The 23,652-nt window shown below is 42.6% G+C and overlaps 1 protein-coding gene across 10 annotated transcripts in view; it reads left to right on the top strand.

Moving 5' to 3' along the window:
• mapk8ip3 (mitogen-activated protein kinase 8 interacting protein 3) overlaps positions 1-23,652 on the top strand; it is a 187,120-nt gene that overhangs the window by 140,316 nt on the left and 23,152 nt on the right. For all 10 annotated transcript variants that reach the window (XM_033040352.1, XM_033040356.1, XM_033040357.1 and 7 more), the window contains 6 exons: positions 2,801-2,923; positions 4,807-4,887; positions 6,267-6,334; positions 8,197-8,345; positions 18,147-18,318; positions 18,909-19,022. In XM_033040352.1, coding sequence (XP_032896243.1) covers positions 2,801-2,923; positions 4,807-4,887; positions 6,267-6,334; positions 8,197-8,345; positions 18,147-18,318; positions 18,909-19,022 — 707 coding nt within the window. The remainder of the gene's footprint in view (positions 1-2,800; positions 2,924-4,806; positions 4,888-6,266; positions 6,335-8,196; positions 8,346-18,146; positions 18,319-18,908; positions 19,023-23,652) is intronic.

Raw genomic sequence — 23,652 nt, forward strand, 5'->3', positions numbered from 1 at the left:
GGAGGGAGCGAGACCGCGGCACCTCGATAAAGTCCTCCGGCCGTGTTCCACGTTCACAGCTGCGGCCCCACCATCGGGAAGCCGTCTGGCTGCGCAGCTCATTGGGATAGATGGATAGGACAGATATGGGCCAAATGCAGGCAGGTGGAACTAGTGTAGATGGGACATGTTGGTCAGTGTGGGCAAGTTAGGCCGAAGAGCCTGTTTCCACAATGTATGACATAAGACTTCACAGCCACTCCAGGATTTAGTCTGATAAACATTTGAACTCTATCACAATGCATTAACATTCTTCTATAAATAAGGAGATGAATACAGTTCGCAGGGAGTCAGTAAGATGGTCAGAAAGATCCAGAGAAGGTAGATGCATGGCCTATTGAGGTCTCAGAATGAACTCGGCTATCTTCACAATTATGAAGCATTTTAATATAATGGCAGAAAGGCACTGATTTGTAGGACTGTGTGCTGGCAGACTCTGTGGCCCTTTCATATCCCCTTGTGAACCTTTTTTATGTCATCATTCCAAAAACAGATCAGATGAATAGACCCGATGGATGTTGCTTACACTCTATCGTAGCAATAGGTGTGTAATTGATTGTGCATGACAGTACGAAGCAGGCAACACTGATTCAGCTAGTTCTTCCACATGGAGATCAGTTAGGTTTGTTTTATAGGCATTTGCATTTGTTTTACGTTATAATCAAAAATTAAAATGAGTCCTGGCCTGTTTACAATTTCTCTTGAAATTAATTCAAATTGTTGCTTGATCATTGAACAATATCACCAGATGAATTTCATTAACAGTAAATTCAGCTGAATAACTGATAAGTTAGGGAAAGCAGAGACCTATAGTATCTGACTCTGATTATTTAGTTTTATTGATTCAATGTGTAGTGTAGGGATTATCAGTGCCTTTTAGGTTACCGGACTGACTTGAAAAACGCTAGAACACGGCTTGTACACGCTGGAATTCAGAAGATTGAGGGGGGATCTTATAGAAACTTACAAAAATCTTAAAGGGTTGGACAGGCAAGATGCAGGAAGATTATTCCCGATGTTGGGGAAGTTCAGAACTAGGGGTCACAGTTTAAGGATAACAGGGATGTCTTTTCGGACCGAGATGAGAAAATCATTTTTTACAGAGTGTGGTGAATCTGGAATTCTCTGCCACAGAAGGTAGTTGAGGCCAGTTCATTGGCTATATTTAAGAGGGAGTTAGATGTGACCCTTGTGGCTAAAGGGATCAGGGGGTATGGAGAGAAGGCAGGGATGGGATACTGAGTTGGATGATCAGCCATGATCATATCGAATGGCGGTGCAGGCTCGAAGGGCCGAATGGCCTACTCCTGCACCTATTTTCTATTTTTCTATGTTCTATGAAACTAATTGTGAGATGCATTATGAAATACAATTTAATGACTCATTTCCATAGTTGAGATTGAGGAAATATTTTGTACAATTAATTTGAGCACTTAAATTGTGACCAAGGTCTCCATAAGTCAAAGTTTTTTGAATAGTTATACTGATCATTGAAGGCCAGCAAGATAAGGAGCATCATCCTTAAACATTGGAATTCTTCCCTCAGCTTCTCGTCTTCAAGACTGAATACAATAGACAATAGGTGCAGGAGTAGGCCATTCGGACCTTCGATCCAGCACCGCCATTCAATGTGATCATGGCTGATCATCCACAATCAGTACCCCGTTCCTGCCTTCTCTCCATATCCCCTGACTCCACTATCTTTAAAAGCCCTATCTAGCTCTCTCTTGAAAGTATCCAGAGAACCGGCCTCCACTGCTCTTTGAGGCAGAGAATTCCACAGACTCACAACTCTCTGTGAGAAAAAGTGTTTCCTCGTCTCCATTCAAATTGGCTTACCCCTTATTCTTAAACTGTGGCCCCTGGTTCTGGACTCCCCCAACATCGGGAACATGTTTCCTGCCTCTAGCGTGTCCAAACCCTTAATAATCTTATTTGTTTCAATAAGGAGTAGGCCATTTGGCCCATCAAGTCTGCTCTGCCATTCAATCATAGCTGATCTATCTTTCCCTCTCAACCCCATTCTCCTGCCTTCTCCCCATATCCACTGACAAGGCACTAATCGAGAATCTATCAATTTCCGCCTTAAAAATATCCACTGACTTGGCCTCCACAGCCTTCTGTGGCAATGAATTCCACAGATTCACCACACTTTCACCACTCCTCACAGAAGTTAGGATCAAACCTGGGTCTCTGGCGCTGTGAGGTAGCAGCAGTGTCACAGTGCCACCTCATCATCTTGTCATCTTGTTCTCTACAACGTCATCGGACGCCTTTTGGCCCATTTATCTCATTCAGCAGATTGCTCTCCTTATATACCTGTACCCCTCCATCTTATTGCCAGTTAATCTACCAGCACATATTGAGATGTGATAGGAATGTGGAACACAACATGCTATCATTGCAGAGCCAACACCTCACAGCCAGGACCGATCCCGAGTCGCAGGAGCTGTGAGGCAGCAGCACTAACTGCTGTGTCATTGCAGCACCCAACTTTGCTGCGAGAGCAATAATCTATAGGAACGGGCCTCACTGATTTTTTACTTTGTATTAGATTAACCATTAACCTGCACGAGCTACATGTACTCACGGGCACCATCTAATCTAAAGTCTTCATGGTCCAAAAAAAGGTGGAAACTTAAAAATTGTAAGCACATTTAAATTATATTTTGATACATGGCTGTACTCTAACGGTTCTTGACTATATTATTTATGTGAAGCCTAAAAGCGCCATGTGGAAAATGTTTTTTTTTCATTTCAGGGAAAACGGCCAACCCAAGGAGGAACAGAACACAGGTCAGCCAGAAGTGGAAGCCAATGTTCGCACCAATGGATCGATCACAAGTGCAGCCCCTACCATGTGGCTGGGGGCACAGAATGGCTGGTAGGTCAACATTGCACGTGTGTGTCAGGTGATGCTTCACACGATTCCCATTGATGACGAGTCTCATGGTGAGGAAGGTCACAATCCGACAGGTGAATCTCATTCACTCTTCCCAGGATCTTGAAGTACAGACGGACTGAGTCACAATACAGTTATAGTTTAGGGGGTTCTTTATTGTCACGTGTTACTGAGGTACTGTAAAATGCATGCTATCCATCAATCATATCACACATTAGTACAATAGATCCTCTTCTGAAACCATGCACACAGTCATCACCTTCAGGCACAACTTGCTACTTTCAAGTCTCTGAAACATCCAATCTTGCAGTTACGTTGAATATCTCACCCATGCTCTATTCTATTAGTTTCCTACTGTGTACATGTGTTTATATTTGGAAGGTTTAGGCCCTTTCATTGCATTGTGGTGTTTGAGGTTGTAGTGGATATTATACTGAAGATAGATACAAAATGCTGGAGTAACTCAGTGGGACAGGCAGTATCTCTGGAGAAAAGGTATGGGTGACGTTGCGATCGAGACCCTTCTTCTTGAATGTTATACTTATGTTTTCTGCGGAGAGTGGTGCTTAAATATGTAAACTGCAGTGGTCTGAGATGGCCTCTTAATGGCCACCTGTCCCCATCTTTAAGGAAGATCAGTGCGAGGGTCTTCGAAAAGTTTATAATGGAATATGAATTTGCTTGTTCATCGGAGACAGCCTGCAGTTAGTAGGAATGCCTGTTGCTCAGAGCAGTATCTGTTTTATGCTGGATAAATTTTTTTTTACATTTAAATTCGCCCATTTGGCTTCCTGGTATGTCTTGTTTAGGAGTTTTGTGCATTTCGAAAATAATTGGCAGCATAAATAAGGAACTTGAATTCTGGATTAAAACTTGCCTGCTTATTTAAGGTCAGGTCTGAAGGTGTTACTATTGCACAACTCTGTACTTTCATCATTTTTTAACCAGGTGCACATCAGAAAAACTACCCAGAAAGTTCCCTTTAAAACAAAAATGAGGATCAAATTATTCAAAAAGAAATAAAAAGTTGGTGCTTTAAGTCTGAAATAAAAGCAGAAAATTGTGGAAGTCGTCTGCAAGACACACGGCAGATGAAGAGAGGGAAATAGAGTTAATGTTTCATTACTACTTGGACAATTTGGAATTCAAACCTGTTATGTTGAAGTTAGAGGGAAGGGTGAGAGGAAAGGGAAATATTTGATAGGATGGAGACCAAAGGTGACTGAGTAACTCATGAGGCAGTGAGTGCCAGCTGAGAATGGGCGGTAGAAGATCCCAGAGTTGCATCATGATAAGTAGACAACATCATTTATTAATGTTATTGTAAGGTTATTTGTCAGATAAATAAATAGCCAGGATAACCTCCATTCTTCCAATGGTGTGAGGGTTGTTTTGCACCTGAAGACAGAGAGGTCAGGTGGAGCGTTGATCATCTATCACATTTAAATGACCAAATGGCTCGATCAAGAATGCTAAAGTGTGAGAGTAGCATATGTGCTCAAGTCTCGAGTAGCTCACAATCTTGTGACTCATCCTCACTGGAGAATAGAGACCTTTACCTCTTCTGAGCTGATGTCAATGGTGCCAGGTACAAATCCACATGCTCTGACATGCTATCCAGTTGTACACAAAGAATATTCAAATGTATGCATTATCCTTTATATACAGGCCATTGGCTTAACATCCTTAATATGTTTTTGCGCAAAAGATGAAACTTGTTTGTGTACTATTGGTTTAATGCTTTTCAGGCAGTTGCAAGGTTGTGTTGTGTAAATATATTGCCAGCTCCATGTATTCTCAGTGTGTGCTGTGATTGTAACAATGTGTGATATCTAACCTTTCTGTATTGCTCCTTATGTTATTAGCCTTTATGTGCATTCTGCGGTATCCAATTGGAAGAAGTGTCTTCACACCATCAAACTGAAGGATGCAGTCCTCAGCATTGTGTAAGTTGCTGCAGAGAGAAAATCGTTTTAGGGATGATCTTGATTAGTAAAGGGGCTGTCCCACTTGGGCGACCTAATCCGCGAGTTCTGGCAAGTTTGCCCTCGACTCATACTCGCAGCATGGTCGACATGAGGTGGTAGGAGGTCTTCGTAACTCTCCTTCATGCTTGAGAGTGGTCTCCACGTACTCGAGGCCTCAGCTAAGTCGCGGCGTTTTTTTCAATATGTTAAAAAATGCCTGCGAGTAAAAAAAGGTCGCCATGGAAAAAATAGATACTTTTTTTACCCGTAGGTTTAGTCGTAGTAGGTCGGCATGTTAGTCGTAGGTAATCGAGGGTAGTCGAAGGTAATTGAAGGTAGCCATAGATAGACTTCATCATAGTCGAAGGGAGGTCGAAGGAGATCGAAGGAGGTCGTCTTCACTCTCCACTATTCGGTGTCCAATTTTCCCGAAGTTAGTCATAGTTAGTCGTAGCTAGTCGAAGCTGGTCTTCAACATAGTCGAAGGAGGTCTTCAACATGTCATTTTTTCAAACTCTTCTAAACTCACCAATTAGGTCGCCCAAGTGGGACAGCCCCTTTATTCCCTCTTCTCCTGCCAGTGCCAATGTTAGCCCCGTCTAGAAAGGTTCCTCTGTGTGACCAGGAACATTTGCAGCGAAAAATATCTTGCTTGGAATTCTGACTATGAACTTTGTGTGATGGAGAACAGATTCAGAAGCATATGGACAAATATGGAGTGCAGGAAGATGAGGGGTGATCTTATAGAGATACAATATATAAGATCTTGAGGGTAATAAATAGGGTGAATGCAGAGTTTTTTACCCAGAGTAGGGGAATCAAGAACCAAAGGACATAGGTTTATGTTGAGAGGAACCTGCGTGGCAACTTTATCCACAGAGGGTGATGAATAAATGGAATGAGCTGCCAGTGTAAGTAGTTGAGCCAGGTACTATAGCAACATTTAAATGACATTTGGAAAGATATATGAATAAGAAAAGTTTAGAGGTATACGGGCCAGATGTGGGCAGGTGGAACGTGTAAATGGGGTATCTTGGTCAACATGGCCAAGTTGGGCTAAAGGCCCTATTTCCGTGCAGTATGACTACTTCTGAATTTGAACCTGGGAAGTCCAAAACCTTTCCAGCCACTGGTGAGGAGGCCTCCATCAAGATGCCACTAGCCACTGCTGTCCAGAAACTGTCTGGAGAACACTAACACTAGGAAGCTATTTATGACCTAATCCAGGAACTGGCGGCTGGTCTGGAGATAGATTGTTTAATATTTTAAGTGTGTTCCTAGTTTAATTCTAGGTATAGACCTTTTTGAAGCTTCCTCTACAGACTATGTATTGACCGCTTTCCCATTTTTGCTTGTAGACATGTGAAAGGGCGTGCTCTGGTGGCTCTGAATGACGGAACATTAGCTATATTTCACAGAGCTGAAGGTGAGTACATTTTCTAAAAAAAAATTGAATACAGTTGTATAATTCTTTGTAAAAATAAGGAACGGCAGGTGCCGGTTTACAAAAAAAGACACAAAATGCTGGAGTAACACAGTGGTTCAGGCAGCATCTCTGGAGAACATGGATAGGCAGTGTTTTGGGTTAGGACCCTCCTTTATATTGATGTTCTCCAGAGATGCCGTCTGAGCCGTTGAGTTATTCCAGCACTTTGTGTGTAATTCTTCACCCATCTGTGCCTTTGTCTAATATTATATGTGAGTTATTAAACAATTTGGAACTTTCTCTATTGATACTTTGATTTTAGATCAGTAATGGCTGCACAAATGGTGAATTAATAGATGGATAAATCTCTATAAATTCTGCCAACAATGTTTTATTTGCCAAAATGATAAAGCATAGATTTTATCATTGACACAACTTCAAAAGTTAAATGAGCTTGTATCTTTCTTAAGCATGGCTGAGCTGGAAGTAGTGGCCCTGGCTTTGAATTCTGTCTCGGAATGCAAGGGATTTAAACAAAATACAAGCATGTAGATAATTTAAACTTTTGCAACAATTAAATGGTTTGGCTGAAACTGCTTTTCGATGGAGGAGCCGAACCACCAAACTTCCAAGGATTCATTAAAATCTTTTTTGGTAATTTTTTTAAGGAAATAATATATATTTTTAAACATTTTTTGTTCTTTGTGCAATAGCTTAGGACATGTTTATCTTTTAATCTTTTTGCAAATCTTTGAAGGTGAATGGGTCGGTGGAGTAAGGGAAATAAATTGCTAGAAAATAATATTCAATATAATAAAGGCAATAAGATCAGCATCACACTCAGCAAAGATGAGTTGGGCCAAAAGAAGTTTGTGCAGGCCATCAATTGATATTTTTAGGGCAGTCATAGATAGATTATTGATTAGTACAGCTGTTACAGGGTTATGGGGAGAAGGCAGGAGAATCGGGTTGAGAGGGAAAGATAGATCAGCTATGGTTGAATGGTGGAGTAGACTTGTTGGGCCGAATGGCCTAATTATGTTATAACTTATGAAAAGGGCCAGTTTCTCTGCTGTATTTATCAATGATTCAATGAAACATTAGCAAATCCACTGCGTTCTTTATGATTATGTGCGTTTTACATCCTAACTGCAATGTTATCGGTATCATTTGTGGTGCAATAACACTCTGATAATCCTTGAAAAAACTCTGATAATCCACCATTCAATTGTTGAGAAATCCTGATGATATAATATCTGGCACGTTATGTTGGTATCTGCGCTGCGTTTCAGATCACCGGCCCCGCCTCTCACGTTGCTGTCATTCTTGCACCAGAATTTGTGGAATTCCCTGCTTTAGAGAGCAGTGGAGGCCAAATCACTGGATGGATTTAAGAGAGAGTTAGATAGGGGCTAGTGGAATCAAGGGATATGGGGAGAAGGCAGGCACGGGTTATTGATTGGGGATGATCAGCCATGATCACAATGAATGGCAGTGCTGGCTCGAAGGGCCGAATGACCTCCTCCTGCACTTATTTTCTATGTTTTCTAATTGTGACAAAGGTTTACCTTTTCAGTCTTTCCTCATCTGTAAGGATTAGTCAATAAATCAATATTAAGATTTAAAAGATCTAGACAGTGTTACATGGTAGTCTCCTGATTGCATGCAAAGTGCTTTACAGAATTCATTATAATTTAATTGAGACAATTTCAAACATCAGATGGTTCTGCATCATTGTACATTATCAAATAAGTTGAGCGCAGCATTGAGATCAGTTACTCCAGAAGGGAAATTGTGGAGAAGTGATCGCCACACTAATAATCATCGGTTATAGAAACAAGATGCTTTTTGTTTCCGGACAGATGGTCAGTGGGATCTGAGCAATTACCACCTTATGGACCTGCGACGTCCAAACCATTCCATTCGTTGCATGGCCGTGGTGCATGATAAAGTCTGGTGCGGCTACAAGAACAAGATCCATGTCATTCAGCCTAAAACAATGCAGATTGAGGTAGGTGTGTGGTAAATAAAGTTGTGATGATCACAGGTTGCGAGGGGTACATGTTGTTTACATGGTGTTGAAAGTGTCAAAATGCTTCTCCTTGTGTCCCTCTACACTCATCTGTCTAACTATTTCTGTGCCCTCTCTATACCTGACAGGTCTCTAAATGCCATAGAGTTATACAGCACAGAAAAAGGCTATTCGGTCTGTACTGATCAGGTTACCTACTTGAGCTAGTCTATGCTCAAGTCATCCATTTAAACCTTTCTTATCCATGAACCTGACCAGATTCAGATGAGAAATATTATTTTAAGACTTCTACCATCTACAAATCATAAACCCTTGCTCCCTCTCACCTGTATCCACTTCCCACTAGTTATTGTCCTGCCCCATCCTCTCTAGCAGCTCTCTCCCACCAACTGCAGTCAATCTGAAGAAGGTCCAGACCTGAAATGTCACCTATCCATGTTCTCCAGAGATGCTGCCTGACCTTCTAAGTTACTCCATCACCTCATGTATTTTTCTGTAAACCATTCTAATATTACCACTTTTTTTCTGTAGTGTGGTGACCAGAAAATGTACATAATACTCTAAGTGCAGATGTACCAATGTATTGTATAGGTGCACATGATATCCCAACACCTATCCTCGATACCTCACATATGCATTCTTCAAGCTCTGAAGAAGGTTTCTGACCCAAAACGTAATTTATCCATGTTTTATCGAGATGCTGCCTGATCCGCTGAGTCACTCCAGCACTTGTGTCTTTTTTTTTGTAAGCCAGCATGTACAGATCCCTGTTTCACTATTTTCACACAGGTCAGAATTAATTTCCATCTGCTATCACGTAACCCAACTTTCCAACTGACCCATGTCCATCTGTATTCTTTTACAACCACCTTAGCTACCAACAGCTCCCCAAATGTTTGTGTTTACCGCCCTTACCGATCAGTCCACCTACATCCTCATCCAAGGTAGACACAGAATGCTGGAGTTACTCAGCGGGACAGGCAGCATCTCTGGAGAGAAGGAATGGGCGACGTTTTGGGTCGAGACCCTTCTTCAGACTGATGTCAGGGGAGGAGGCGGGACAAAGATAGAATGTAGAAGGAGACAGTAAGACTAGTGGGAGAACTGGGAAGGGGAAGGGGATAGAGGGAGAAAGCAAGGGCTATCTGAAGTTAGATTTGACTCCAAGACTGAGTGATGCAGAGCCTGCAAAGATGCCAACACCAACAACGGAGAGGTCATCACAGACCCCACAGTGAAACCACCGGGTTTTGATCTCCATCGCAAGCAATGGCTAACCCTGAACAGAATCCGCACCCTTCATGTAAGAACAGCCCATCACCTGCATAAGTGGGGGATGGCAGTCAGCCCTGCTTGCGACTGTGGCCATCCAGACCAAACCATCCCACACATCGTGAATGACTGCCCACTGAGGCTTTTCCCTGGTGGCATCAAAGCCATCCACCCAGTAACTGATGCTGTCCTGGCCTGGATGTGTACCCTTGATCTACAACTTTAGGCTGTGCACGCCATACGCAAGATGAAGATCTGAAGTTAGAGAAGTCAATGTTCATACTGCTGGGGTGTAAACTACCCAAGCGAAATATGAGGTGCTGTTCCTCCAATTTGCGCTGGGCCTCACTCTGACAATGGAGGAGGCCCAGGACAGAAAGGTCGGATTGGGAATGGGAGGGCTGAGCCACCGGGAGATCAGGTAGGTTAGGACGGACTGAGCGGAGGTGTTCAGCGAAACGATCGGCGAGCCTCTGCTTGGTCTCGCCAATGTAGAGAAGATGAACATCCTCTTCCAAATGATTTATGGGCATGATGGGTGGATAAATTTGACGTTATCCACTTTGGTGGCAAAAACAGGAAAGTAGACTATTATCTGAATGGTGGCCGATTAGGAAAAGGGGAGATGCAACGAGACCTGGGTGTCATGGTACACCAGTCATTGAAAGTAGGCGTGCAGGTGCAGCAGGCAGTGAAGAAAGCGAATGGTATGTTAGCATTCAAAGCAAAAGGATTTGAGTATAGGAGCAGGGAGGTTCTACTGCAGTTGTACAGGGTCTTGGTGAGACTACACCTGGAGTATTGCGTACAGTTTTGGTCTCCTAATCTGAGAAAAGACCTTCTTGCCACAGAGGGAGTACAGAGAAGGTTCACCAGACTGATTCCTGGGATGTCAGGACTTTCATATGAAGAAAGACTGGATAGACTCGGCTTGTACTCGCTAGAATTTAGAAGATTGAGGGGGGATCTTATAGAAACTTACAAAGTTCTTAAGGGGTTGGACAGGCTAGATGCAGGAAGATTGTTCCCGATGTTGGGGAAGTCCAGAACAAGGGGTCACAGTTTAAGGATAAGGGGGAAATCTTTTAGAACCGAGATTAGAAAAAAAAAATTCACACAGAGAGTGGTGAATATCTGGAATTCTCTGCCACAGAAGGTAGTTGAGGCCAGTTCATTGGCTATATTTAAGAGGGAGTTAGATGTGGCCCTCGTGGCTAAAGGTATCAGGGGGTATGGAGAGAAGGCAGGTACAGGATACTGAGTTGGATGATCAGCCATGATCATATTGAATCGCGGTGCAGGCTCGAAAGGCCGAATGGCCTACTCCTGCACCTATTTTCTATGTTTCTATGACAGACAACATGAGGCAGCACAACCCCTGCATTACACTTGTTACAAACCTCCAGCCAGAAAAGCACCTCGACTGCTGTCTGTGCCTCCTATCACAAAGCCAAGTTAGGACCCAGTTTGCCAACACATCTTTGGATCCCATGTGTCCTGACATTGTGGACCAGCCAACCCCGTGGGACTGTTGAAAGTTTTGTTAAAGTCCACGTGAACCATGTCCACCACCCCCCTTTCATCATGTTTCTTTGTTACGTCCTCAGGAAACGGAATCAGATTTATATTGCAGGATCTCTGCCGCACAAAACCATGCTGACTCTTCCTAATTTGTCCCTCCCTTACCATGTGAACAACAATCCTGCCCCATAGAATGTTTTTCAATAATTTGACATCATGACATCATGCACATAGACTTGTAATTTTCAGGCCTTCTCCTCGGTACCCGGACGTGGCGTTGAACGATGAGACGCTGAAGCCGTGGCGTTTCGGCTTCGTTTCCGTTCGGTAATTTGGCTTCCACTTCTTTGCTTCGGCTTCTCGTCCTTCGACGCCACGTCCGCACACGATTTCCTCCGTCCTTTTGGAATAAGGAAATGACTTTAGCTATACTCTAATCCTCTGGGACCCCACCTGTGGCTAACAAAGATGCAGAAATCTCCGATAGGGTCCCAGCGACATTCTTCCTTGCTTCCCGTAGCATCTAGGATAGTTCCCATCAGGCCACATGAATCGGTATCTTGACACTTCCTCCTTCCTGACACAGACATGTACCACAATATCAGTGTACCTCTCCCAGTGGCATCTTCCTCACTGTTAGCAACACTGTCAGTTTTCACACCACATATGGACATTCTAATTACGGTTAACCCTCGCTATAAAGTGCCACGGGGGGTGGGGGGGAGGGCGGGGGAGGGTGTCCATTGTTGCTGTTTGTCCGCTATAATTGAGTGAGTGGGGTAAAGGTTGACCCAAGGCCGGGAGGGAAGTAACGCAGCAGTGGAGGGGAGCGGTGGGGGAGGTGGGGGGGGGGGGGGTTAAATAAGCAGGAATTCGCAGGCCGGGACGCCACAGAGCGTGCTGCCCCACACGCGGGTGTTTTCAGGGATGGGCCCGGTACTCATGCCGCCTTCATGCTGCTCGCTCTCTCTGCTCCCACAGCTGGAAGCTCCCGCCACGTGGCGCCAGGCATCGGCTAACTGGCGATAGATGGGGGGGGGGGGGGGGGCAGTGCAAGGGGAGCCTCGGGCCGCTATATCTGAAATCAGTTATGTATGACGGTTTACTGTATGTTATTCATAGCCAATTGGTCAATGTATGGAACACACGGTAAGATTTCCAGCACTGATTCTCGTGAAACACTGCTGGTCACAAAAACAACTCTTCACCATCACCCTCTACCAATCTGCACAGAAATCCCTTGTTTCCCACATGGAACCTTGTCAAAAGCCTTACTGTAAACTATATCTATCCAACTGCCCTCATAAATACATGTTCTTACTTCTTTGAAAAAAAATCAATCATACTGTCAGAGAGGATGTCCTCCTTCACAAAGCCATGCTTTCTTTGATTAATGTCTGCATTTCCAAGTGTAGATTAATCCCACCTCCAAATAACCTCCACCCCACTGACTCTAGACTTGCAGGCCTGTAATTACCAGACTTCTCCCTTCTCTACTTCATGATTGTCCAGCAATCATTTGTCATCTCACCTGAGGTGCGAAGATTTAAATTCTCTGTCTGTGCCCCCAGAATATTTCTCCCACAACAGCCAGAGATGCAACTCTTCAGGCCGTTGGGCACCTATGCTGGTGGAACTTAGATCAATAACACAGAACGGGATTGGAAATATATTGCCAACAAATTAAAATTACGCCTTATGTGTTTGATGGAAATAATTCCTTTTTTACGCCGGTTAGTTTCAATAATGAATTGACTCAACAGTAGAAAACAGAAAATAAAATAATTTCATTTTATTCGTGTATTTTTTAATCGTTTTTCTTCCTCGCATTTCTGAATAAAAATAATGGATTAGTTAGAGGCATTACAGTTCTTTATCCCTGGTTCCTCCTTCCTGCTGTGCTTTATGCAAATAACTGATTTCATGTCAGCTGGTCCAATTCCAGGATTTAATTTGGAAAGAGTACCGTTTAAATAGTAGCTGCCTTTTACGGGCAAATTTCAGAAACGCACTAACTAGCAGGGCTGAGTGCAGGTTGAGTGATGTGGAGTTTGTTTAAGAGGCTTTATTGCTGGAGCTACACAAGTTGTACATTTTCAAAATATTAGTAATGACCACGTTAGCTTTACATACTTTCTGCGATTCAATGCTATGCTGGTGGATTCATGTTTCCCTGAATCAATTTGTATAATCTGGAATGTTAAGAGTGGCAGGCAAGCAGCATCTGGAGAAAAGTAATTGAGACCCTTCTTAACTCGAAACGTCACCTATTCTTTTTCTCCAGAGATGCTGCCTGACCCGCTGGGTTACTCCAGTGTTTTCTGTCTATCTTCGGTGTCTGTGAACAAAGTTCTTTCTTTTTGGCTGATGCTCAGAAGTTTTATTGTGGTCGTTTACAGCTTAATCCCACAGTAAAATGGGAGTTTAGAATAATAGTTATGGTGGGATTTACTTAATAGTACTTTTCTCCATGTAATGACTTAATAATGATGGATTTTCTATTGTATCCCACTGGACTTTCCCTTAACTAGTCCTGAGCATTCTGGGCTGTGGTACAAGACAGAGGCCATCTTTTTGCAACCCTTCCCCATCTCTGCAACCGCCTTGCAGCATTTTACTGCCTCACAGCTTCCTGATTTTATGCATCCTACTGTTTCTTTATAAAACCCTATCCCCAGAAGAAGCTTCTAATGAAACCGACTGTGTTCCAATCTCGCAAGCAGCCTATTTTGACAGTGACCTTGCTGAGATGAAAGAAAAGTGTTTCGGCAGCAGAAGTGATAAATCTGCATTGTGCACAGTCTCTGGAATATCAAATTATCTTTTGTTGTTTATACGTGGATGTTTCAGACATCCTGCTATAAACCAAAGGAAAACCTGTTAGTCATGGAGTTCCGTGAATTTAACCCTTGAGAGCTAATAATGCCTTAAATATAGCTTTTTAACCTTGATGGCATGTAGTCCATCCCCAGGTTAAGAATGGCCCTTCATACAATCAAACTCTCATAACATTATTAAATTCAAAAATCTTGCATGCATACATGCATACATACATACATACATACATACATACATACATACATACATACATACATACATACATACATACATACATACATACACCCAGCAGAACTAGTTTCCTCTCCCTCTCCACTTTCAGTAATTGTTTCCTATCAGTGTTATGTGCTTTTGATGCCATTCGTTACAGAAGGCATCGGTGAAAGTCACCATATCAAGTGCCTTATGTTTATTTTCGACCGTTGGACAAATTAAACTGTGGGACATCTGCAACAAAGGAACAAAAGTACCCAACCAGATGCAACTAAATTTAAAGTAGCTCTTTCTTCCCAATAACCTTTTCTGGCTTAAGCCCTCCCTTCACCACCTCCAGTTTAAATTCCATTTGGAATATTTTGGAGGACCAAGAAACCAAGAACCAAGAACCTATTCATAATCTGGGGATGGACAGTAATTTGAGATTGATGCAGTTCTGGGGATTTGAATAATAGCAGGAGGAAAATGATGCAATATGTTTTCATCCTCGTAAGCAAACAGCAATGAAATATTGAGGTGCAAGAGAATGCAGATACGAAAATTGTTTCGATTGTTTAGAGATAGAGTGTGGAAACAGGTCCTTCGGCCCACCAAGTCCGCGCTGACCAGCGATCCACATACACTAGCACCATCCTACACACACTAGGGACAATTTACATTTATAGCAAGCCAATTAACCTACACACCTGTACGTCTTTGGAGTGGGAGGAAACGGACGATCTCAGAGAAAACCCACGTAGTCACGAGGAGAACGTACAAACTCTGTACAGACAGCAGTCACAGTTCAGACCTGAACCCGGGTCTCTGGCGCTGTAAGGCAGTAGCTCTACCACTGCGCCACTGTGCCGCCCTTGAGTAAAACACCGTGCTGGAATTACTCAGCGGGTCGGGTTGCATCTGCAGAGGGAATGGACTGGAGATGTTTCTGCTTGGGATCTTTCAGTCTGAAGAACAGTCCAGACCTGATATGTTACCTGTCCATTTCAGCAATTAAATATTATAATCCATTGTCTACTGTATTCTCCATATTAAAATACTTAATTTTGGGAACTATGGTTAAACCGACATTTAAGTTACAGTTAAGATAACATTTATTCAGTTGTTTAACATTAATGTACTCTTATTTCAGCCAAGGTGGTAATTTTGAATTTTGATTTTCAGTAATTGAATTGGAAAATGAAATCTAGGTCACACAAGAAAATAATTTGAATACCATACTCGTTAAGTTAAGCAAATATTGCAATGGACCATTCAGTCCATCCATGTATTTATCGTTGATAAGGCCATTAGTTACAGTCATCAAGTCCAGAAACAGGCCCTTTGACCCAACTTATCCATGCTGACCAACTTGCCTAACCACAATAGTCCCACTTCCCTATCCCACTCCAAACCTTTCCTACCCATGTACCTATCCAAGTGTCTTTTTAATGTTATAATTGTATCAGAGGTCGAGTGAGTGACGTGAAGTTCGAGCGAAGTCCGCGGGAAGTTCGCGCGTACGTACGGCCTCAATGCGGCTGCGGGCTGGCAGGTCGTTGCCGCGCGGAATTTTTTAACACGGTCAGTTTTCCGGAGCTCCGCGCGATGTCGGGACCAGCTCCGCACAACTCCATACGGCTCCGGCGATCGAAGTGGGACCGGCCCCGCGAGGCCATACGGCTCAAGCGACCACGTTAGGTCACGCTTGCCGCTTGCAGTCGCATGCTCGTGGGACAGGCCCTTAATAAAGGTGAGTTTTAGACTCCCCTATCTGGGGAAAAGACCCTGTGGCTCATAATTATATAAATCTCTATAAAGTTACCCTTCAGCTTCTTACAGCCCTGGGATAAAAAGACACGGCCTATCCAAACTTCTCCTTATAACTCAAATCCTCCAGGCCCGGTAACATCTTTGTAATTTTTTTTGCCTCTTTTCCAGTTTAATGACATCTTGCCTACAGCAAGGTGTCCAGAATTGTACACAGTTCTCTAAAGGTGGGCTTGTCAATATTTTGTACAGCTGTAGCACGATGTCTCAACTCCTATACTCTGTACTCTGACCAAACGCTTTCTTCATCATCCTCTCGTGCATCTATGTACCTGCACCCTATCTCTCTCTCTCTCTCTCTCTCTCTCTCCTCTCAATCACTGCCCAGGGCCCTACCATTTACTGTGCAAGTCCTACCCTGGTTTGCCTTACTAAAGTGAAAATGTACTCCAGATGCCTCAATTCTACTACCTTCACCTGCCAATTCCTGAAGATTGTTATAGGTGGATAATTTGATGGTTGCAAAACATGCAATGTAGGATGCATGCAGTATAGAATCAATCTCCATGATTTTGCCCAAAGCAATTTCTGTGGAAGAGAAAGTGAGACAGATTGTATGACAGGCAGCCAATTCAGCATTGATGGTATCCAATGCGTTGAAGTTCCATTTCCATCTAGGTTCTCTGCTTCAGCTATTAAGTACAGCAAAAAGGGATGAAAAAGTGATTACTGAACCAATTTTGTTTTACACCGAACAAGTTGTAATGCAGTTATCACTGCGTGTGTAGTTAAATATAACGGAAGATCTTTGGTGGCTTATTAAGGCCAACAGAACTCTGAGACTGCTTTATGCTCAATAAAAATATTTTTAACCATCCATAAAATGTCTCTATTTACCAGTATAATTATATTTCTATGTTATGAAGTTTTGTGCAGCAGTGGGAAATGCAGATTTGGGCAGTGGGGGTCAGGGGCGTATGTGGAGGGGTCTGGGTGGGTGTGGAGGGGTGGGTGGGGGTGGGAAGTCTCAGTGCGTTATGTACACTTTCTCTCACAAATGCCTACATTTGACTCGTGTTGTGAGTGAATCAATGCCAATGCAAGGCACAGACTCGTTATTCAGTCAGAAAGTGCAGCATATCTGAACTGTGCATGATTTGGAAAGTCTGTAGTGAGCATTGTGCGACCAGTAATAATGGAACAAATACACACAGCACTGAAAACTCGGACGGGTTCTGTGATGCCCCAGTCATGGCTCATTAATTCACGTCCTGTGGATCGGCCTCAGTGTTTCTTCCTTTACGGGGAGTTATAACTCAATGCTATAGGATGCAGATTATGTTTCAGCCTGTGTCAGTAATGTAGAGAGGAGCGTTGCACACATTGATGGTGTAATCGTGTGCACAGGTAATAACAGGTGCACCAGGTGCACCAGGCCCAGGATGTGGCTGGGTGACTTTGTGGGGAGATTTCCACTACCAGATTCTTACTGTCTTGTTAATTGTACCGTAACTACCACTGTAGAAACACTCCATATTGCCCTGGGAATCAGATTGGTATTGCCAAAAATGGCCTTGTATTGAATTCATAATAGCTGGCAGAAGGGAAAATTATTAACCTGTGTTTATGATTCTGATTCAGTTCCCAGAGGTGAAAGGCCAAGTCGGCTAACCCTCTCTATCACCTAATCCATTTTGTTTCCAGTAATAGCCCTGTCCCACGGTATGAGTTCATTCCAAGAGCACTCCCGAGTTTAAAAAAAATCAAACTCGTGGTAAGCACGGAGAATGAACATAGCGGGTACGTCGGAGCTCGGGGACGTCTCTTAGCGGCTCGTAATGCTGACGGCAGGTACTCGGGAAGACTCGCTAACGGCAGGTAAGCACGGGAAGACTCGTGAAGATTTTTCAACATGTTGAAAAATGTCCACGAGAGCCCCGAGTACCGACGAGTGGCCATTACCGTAAATCTCCGAGTTCTAATCATGGCAAAATCGGGAGAGCTCTTGGAATGAACTCGTACCGTGGGACAGGGCGTTTAAGTGTGTAGTTCTTTGATGCTGGTGCAGCAAGATGTTTGAGAGAAAGTTGTCAAGGTTTTAGTCACAATACAAGATCTCAATGTCATTCTTGAAGGAGCTGCAATTGTGGAATGATCTACTGATTGCAAACTCTCACTTTCCTACAGAAGTCTTTTGATGCCCATCCACGAAGGGAAAGCCAGGTGCGCCAGTTGGCATGGATCGGAGATGGGGTCTGGATATCAATTCGCCTGGATTCCACTTTGCGCCTCTATCATGCACACACACATCAGCATTTACAGGATGTTGACATTGAACCTTATGTCAGTAAGATGTTAGGTATGGTTTTGCCCTGATACTTTGAATATGTTACTGATTTAAACATTGACTTTATTCCTGTGCCATAGCTTACACAAATATTAACCAAATGATTAAACTAATGTGTTTAGTTTCCTGGAGTTAGACTGGTTTATAGATACAAATGAGTGAAAGTATATAAAAAGTACCCCTGAATTTCAGTGAACGTTCATCTCTGGTTCAGGAGAACAGTTCTACACAATTTCTCTGGATGGTGGGGCATTGGCTGGGTTTCAGTAAATACCTGCAGCATATTTAGGCAAGTATCACCCGTCAGTCTTCTTTCAATAGATTATATTTAAATTGATGCTGCAGAAATGGTGCCAGACATGTGGTGACTCTTGTGAGCTGCCGAGGTGAGGTCTGCAGTGTGATTTTACCGGTTGTGTGCGCAACAAAGCATTTCACTCACTGTACGTGATTTGGAAAGTCTGTAGTGAGCATTGTGTGACATTGTGTGACAATGAAGTATCATTGATTTAAGGTGCCATTAAATCACTGCTGCTTATTACATTTCTCGTGTGCTATTATGAGCTGAACGATGACTAATTCTTCTGTACTGTAATTGTCAGGAACCGGGAAATTGGGATTCTCCTTTGTGCGGATCACAGCTTTGCTTATTGGTGGAAACCGGCTTTGGGTAGGAACTGGAAATGGAGTCGTCATCTCTATCCCATTGACTGAAAGTAAGTTGTTACGGTCTGACTTGGAAAGTAGTGGGGATTTTCAGCGTTACTTGAATGCAGAAGGGTTTTTTTTCCCCTCCAATAAAATCATGAGCATAAAAGTGTAGATGGACACAAAAAGCTGGAGTAACTCTGTGGGTCAGACAGGATCTATGGAGAAAAGGAATAGGTGACGTTTCAGGTCGAGATCCTTCTTCAGCATTTATACTTCCAGATGTGTCTCTTGAATATTTAAATGTTCTACTGTAATTGTGAATATATTTGGCACTATATATGTATTTCAATATCATCCTTTCACATTTCTGAGTAGGTGCTGCCAATACATTTCTAGTTCCAAGTCGAAAGGTTATTGATAACATTGGAGTTCTTCTGCGTGGACCCTTTCCAAAATCAGAAGGCATCATCTGCTGCAGTGTTTTGAAATCATGTAAATCAGTAGTTTGCAGGTTTACATGCGGGAATATGCTGGGATGAGCAGAAGGAGTTGATTCAACTCGGCAGCCAAGACCACACAGCGGTGTGCTGATCCCAGCATCTGCATGTCCCGTGCATCCCAGAGTTACCCAGCAAGAGTTGATCTCATCTCATTTACAAACAAATTATTCAATATAAAATGTTGTCTACAAATAAATGCTTTAAAATAATATATGTCAATTAAAAAAAAATAAATAGACTATTAACTAGGGCTGCCTAAAATGAATTAGGATTCACTGTGAGCTTAAAAATAACATGTAAGCTGTAACAAGTTCAGTGTTAGTGATGTCAAGTTATCAGTTTCGAGCTGGCCATGGATGAACTTCTGATCTAGGTGGGTTTCATCAAAATCAGCAGTATCTAGTTTTGGGTTAAAGTTGTCCCTGACGATCAGGGAAATGCTGCATGCATCACATGCTGGGGTTAGATTTTGGATTGGAGATTGACAAGGAAGATAGCTATCATTCTCCTCACATCAGGGTGACAATTGAGGTTTTATATGTGTGTGGGCAGTTGGGGGACTCGAGGGATCCTGAAAGTGGGTCTCATCCCTGCAGGGTGATGGCAGATGGATGACTGACTCCACATCACGCAGTCTGAAGAAGGGTCTCGACCCGAAGCGTCACCCATTCATTCTCGCCAGAGATGCTGCTTGTCCCGCTGAGTCACTCCAGCATTTTGTGTCTATAGATATTCGATTTAAACCAACATCTGCAGTTCCTTCCATCACATCCCCATCACGCAAGACTGACCTGTGATGAGTGGGGGGCCTGGGCTGAGGTGGCATTCAGTACAGGCTTACACAGTCAATTCAATTGGCACTTGAGCACCAAGGGTGCGTCTGTACCCTTGCCAATGTAATCACACCTTCCCTGCAGTGTGACCAGAATTGTACATGTTCTCGCTCTGTGGATGCCAACAACTATGGAATACATTTCTAGGATCACTTCCAAGCTCTTATTCTCTCTGCCAAAGCTGATAAAGCAAAACATTGCTTTATTAAACACCTTCTCTCCTTGTCATGCTATCTGTGCATGTACATCTGTTGATGTACAAAGTGTAGATTTTCCCCACATTCATCATTATTCTGCCACTTATTTTGTATTCCATTGCTTTTATGCACCTCCCTAAATGAGTTGCATCTCTGGATTGTTTTGTTTTCTGACCAGATAGTTTTTGGCCTCCTTCAGCTGAAAGGTGTCCTCCCCTTACTCACATGGCCAATCTTGGGACGACCTCCCGGGGTTTAAATATTCAATCAGAGCTGAGCCAACTCTGATCTGAACAGTCAGTTCAAGTTGTTAAAATACATCACCGCTTCACCATAATAAATACAACACAAGTAGCCAATATGCAATAGCACAAAATGAATAAAATGTAGTTATCTTTGGCTAAAAGTCTCTGGAAGCAGGACATTTATTTGTGTTTGGTGAGTTTGCTGGAATATCAGCTGACAGTGAGGGGCATCTTGGATCTTGCTGAACGTAGCGAGCCAAGAATGTGTCTGCTTAACCAATGCAACTGAAAAATAGAGAGAGCAACAGATAAAATAAAAATGCGGGTAAATGAATGGATTAATTCAATGTTAATACACAGATGCTGCGACACTACAGAGCTGCTGGGCAGGTTATGGATATGGTGAAGCGGTGATGTTGGCAAGGCTGCACATGATTCTCAGTTCACAGGGTAGCTCACTTGGGTCACAGATTGCTGCTCACTTTTATATTAATAACACTGGATGATTCAAATGTGTTTTTTTAAAGCAAATTCCAGACCATTAGTGTAAAGTTTGATGTAAACTTCAGTTCGCAGTGACCAAAGATACCTAATCTCAGAACCCAACCTGTTTGAGTAAAATATGCCAGTTCAGTTGCATTTTGTACTCTGGTGTACTCTACAAATGCAGGAGCACAATTCACAACAACACATTTAACTATTAGTATAATATTGGTAAGTTATTAATATTCTAAAGCACCTATTAAATAAAAAGTATGAGTTTGACGATTAGAAAGTAATTGATTATTTGAATGCCATTCGATTAAAGGCTGCTAATACAACTTTCTTGTGTGTGAGCATGTGCATGGGTGCATGCATCTGTCTGGATGAATAATTGTGTGCTTGCGGTCCTAATGTATTTTTCTTGTTACTAATGATGGTCCTTCTTTATAACGTACAGTTATTTTAACTTTCTCCTGGTTGCTTAAACACTGCCCGCACTAACCAATACTGACTGGTTGTGACTGACAAATGGATTGCTTTTGAGAATTTTGATGGGAAATCCTTCTGTCGTCATTCTGTGGTTGCCTGAACAACGCCAAGCACTTTCCGATTCACAGGTCTAGATGTATTCATAGTGCAGTTTTAGGATGGAGGATTCTTCATTTGCAGAGAATTCTTCTCTCTGTATCTTTGTATCCCATCACTGCAAAAATAAACGGCAACTGTGCAGGACTTGCTCAACCATATTATCCAACATTTATGGCACAGAAGCTGGTGTTTTTGGCCCGTTGTGTTCATGTCAATTGCAAAATGGATTCCCAACCTAATCGCACCTACCATCACTGCAAATGTGAGTCAAATATGCCACATGCCAGTTCAGTTGCATGTTGTACTCTGGTGAATTTATACAGAGCTTTACAAATGCAGGAACACAATTCACAACCCATTTAACTATTACCGCAATTTTGATAAATTATTAATATTCTAGAGCACCTTTTAAATTTGCTCTGCAAATTGTGTTTCATCAAAAGCGCTAAAATATGTTTTAACTATGATATGGACTTCTTCCCTGATCATCCTCTCGTTGAAAACATCTTTCCTTATTCTCTTAATGTTCATTCTCCAGTTATGGTGCCATATGAACGGTTGCTTTTTGACCCAATGGCAGAAGGGAATAGGTCCTTTTTAATTACTCTATTTAGGCCCTTCATAGTTTAATCTCTGTTTCAAAAAAAAAGTCTTCAGCCTACCTAGTTTTTCCCCTTTGTTAAAATGTTCCATTCCTGATGTCTGCGATTCTCTCCAGCATCCTTTACAGTATAATACATCTTTACAATAATGTAATGTTCAGAACTGTACACAGTGCTCCAGCTAGGCCTCAACAGTGTCGTAGGCAGTTTAATCACAACATTCATTGTCTTATATTCTGTGTCACCGCTAATAAAACATAATATTCTGTCGGCCAGATTAGCCACTGTTAGACAGGACCTCTACCATTAAATATCTGTGGACCCATGTACCAAGGTTTTTCTATTCTTACTCCTCCACCTAACTTTCCATTTATTGTGCATCCCCATTGCACCTTCCCAAATACATATTTCCAGATGCTAACAATGTCCTTCACACATTTGCCTTATGTACTCTACATTCAGGTTCAAATATCTCCGTTCATTCATAGCCAGCCTGATTTACTCTTCCACTCTTTGTTTGTTCCACCTCTTTAAGTAAGTTGCTGCCTTCTGTTTCCATCTCAACTCTTATACCCTCTTAATCTATGTTCAGCTTACTATCCTGCATACAGGCTGGTCTTAAACACACCACACCCGGCAAAACAAGACATCAAATCCGTCTACGATGATATTGGCCCTAGCCCTATGTCTTGTGCAGATCCAATCCCAAAGCATCTAAAGTCCTCCCTCCTGAACCTTCCCTCCTGAACCTTCTGCCAACCATATAGATAGTTAATATACTGTCAACTAATTTGAATCACTACAGTATACTTCCATACAAAGCATGGCATGCTTGTTACCATTTGTGAAAAGTGATTGAAATGATGACTTTGGAGCTGAGGGGATCAGCAATGAACAAAGACTGGGCAATACCTTGGCACCAAGAATCAATAGTTATTGGATATTAGGCGTATCTGCGTCACTTAATACATCGATGTAAAGTTTGGAAGGTTGCAGTTTCAGAACTGTAGACTTAACAGTGCTTTAAGTGTAGACCAAATGCAGTAGAAACACGAGTCTGCATCTTTCAACCAATTTAACTAACATTTAAACTGACTGAGGATTGAGAGATTCATCCTATTTGAAGCTTCAGCGGAATCACGGGTGGCACCGTGGCGCAGCGGTAGAGCTGCTGCATTGTCGCGCCGAGACCCGGGTTTGATCCTGATAATAGGTGCTGTTGGCACGGAGTCTGTACGTTCTCCCTA

The sequence above is a fragment of the Amblyraja radiata genome, chromosome 22 (genome assembly GCF_010909765.2).
Source record: "Amblyraja radiata isolate CabotCenter1 chromosome 22, sAmbRad1.1.pri, whole genome shotgun sequence".
Lineage (NCBI taxonomy): Eukaryota > Metazoa > Chordata > Chondrichthyes > Rajiformes > Rajidae > Amblyraja > Amblyraja radiata.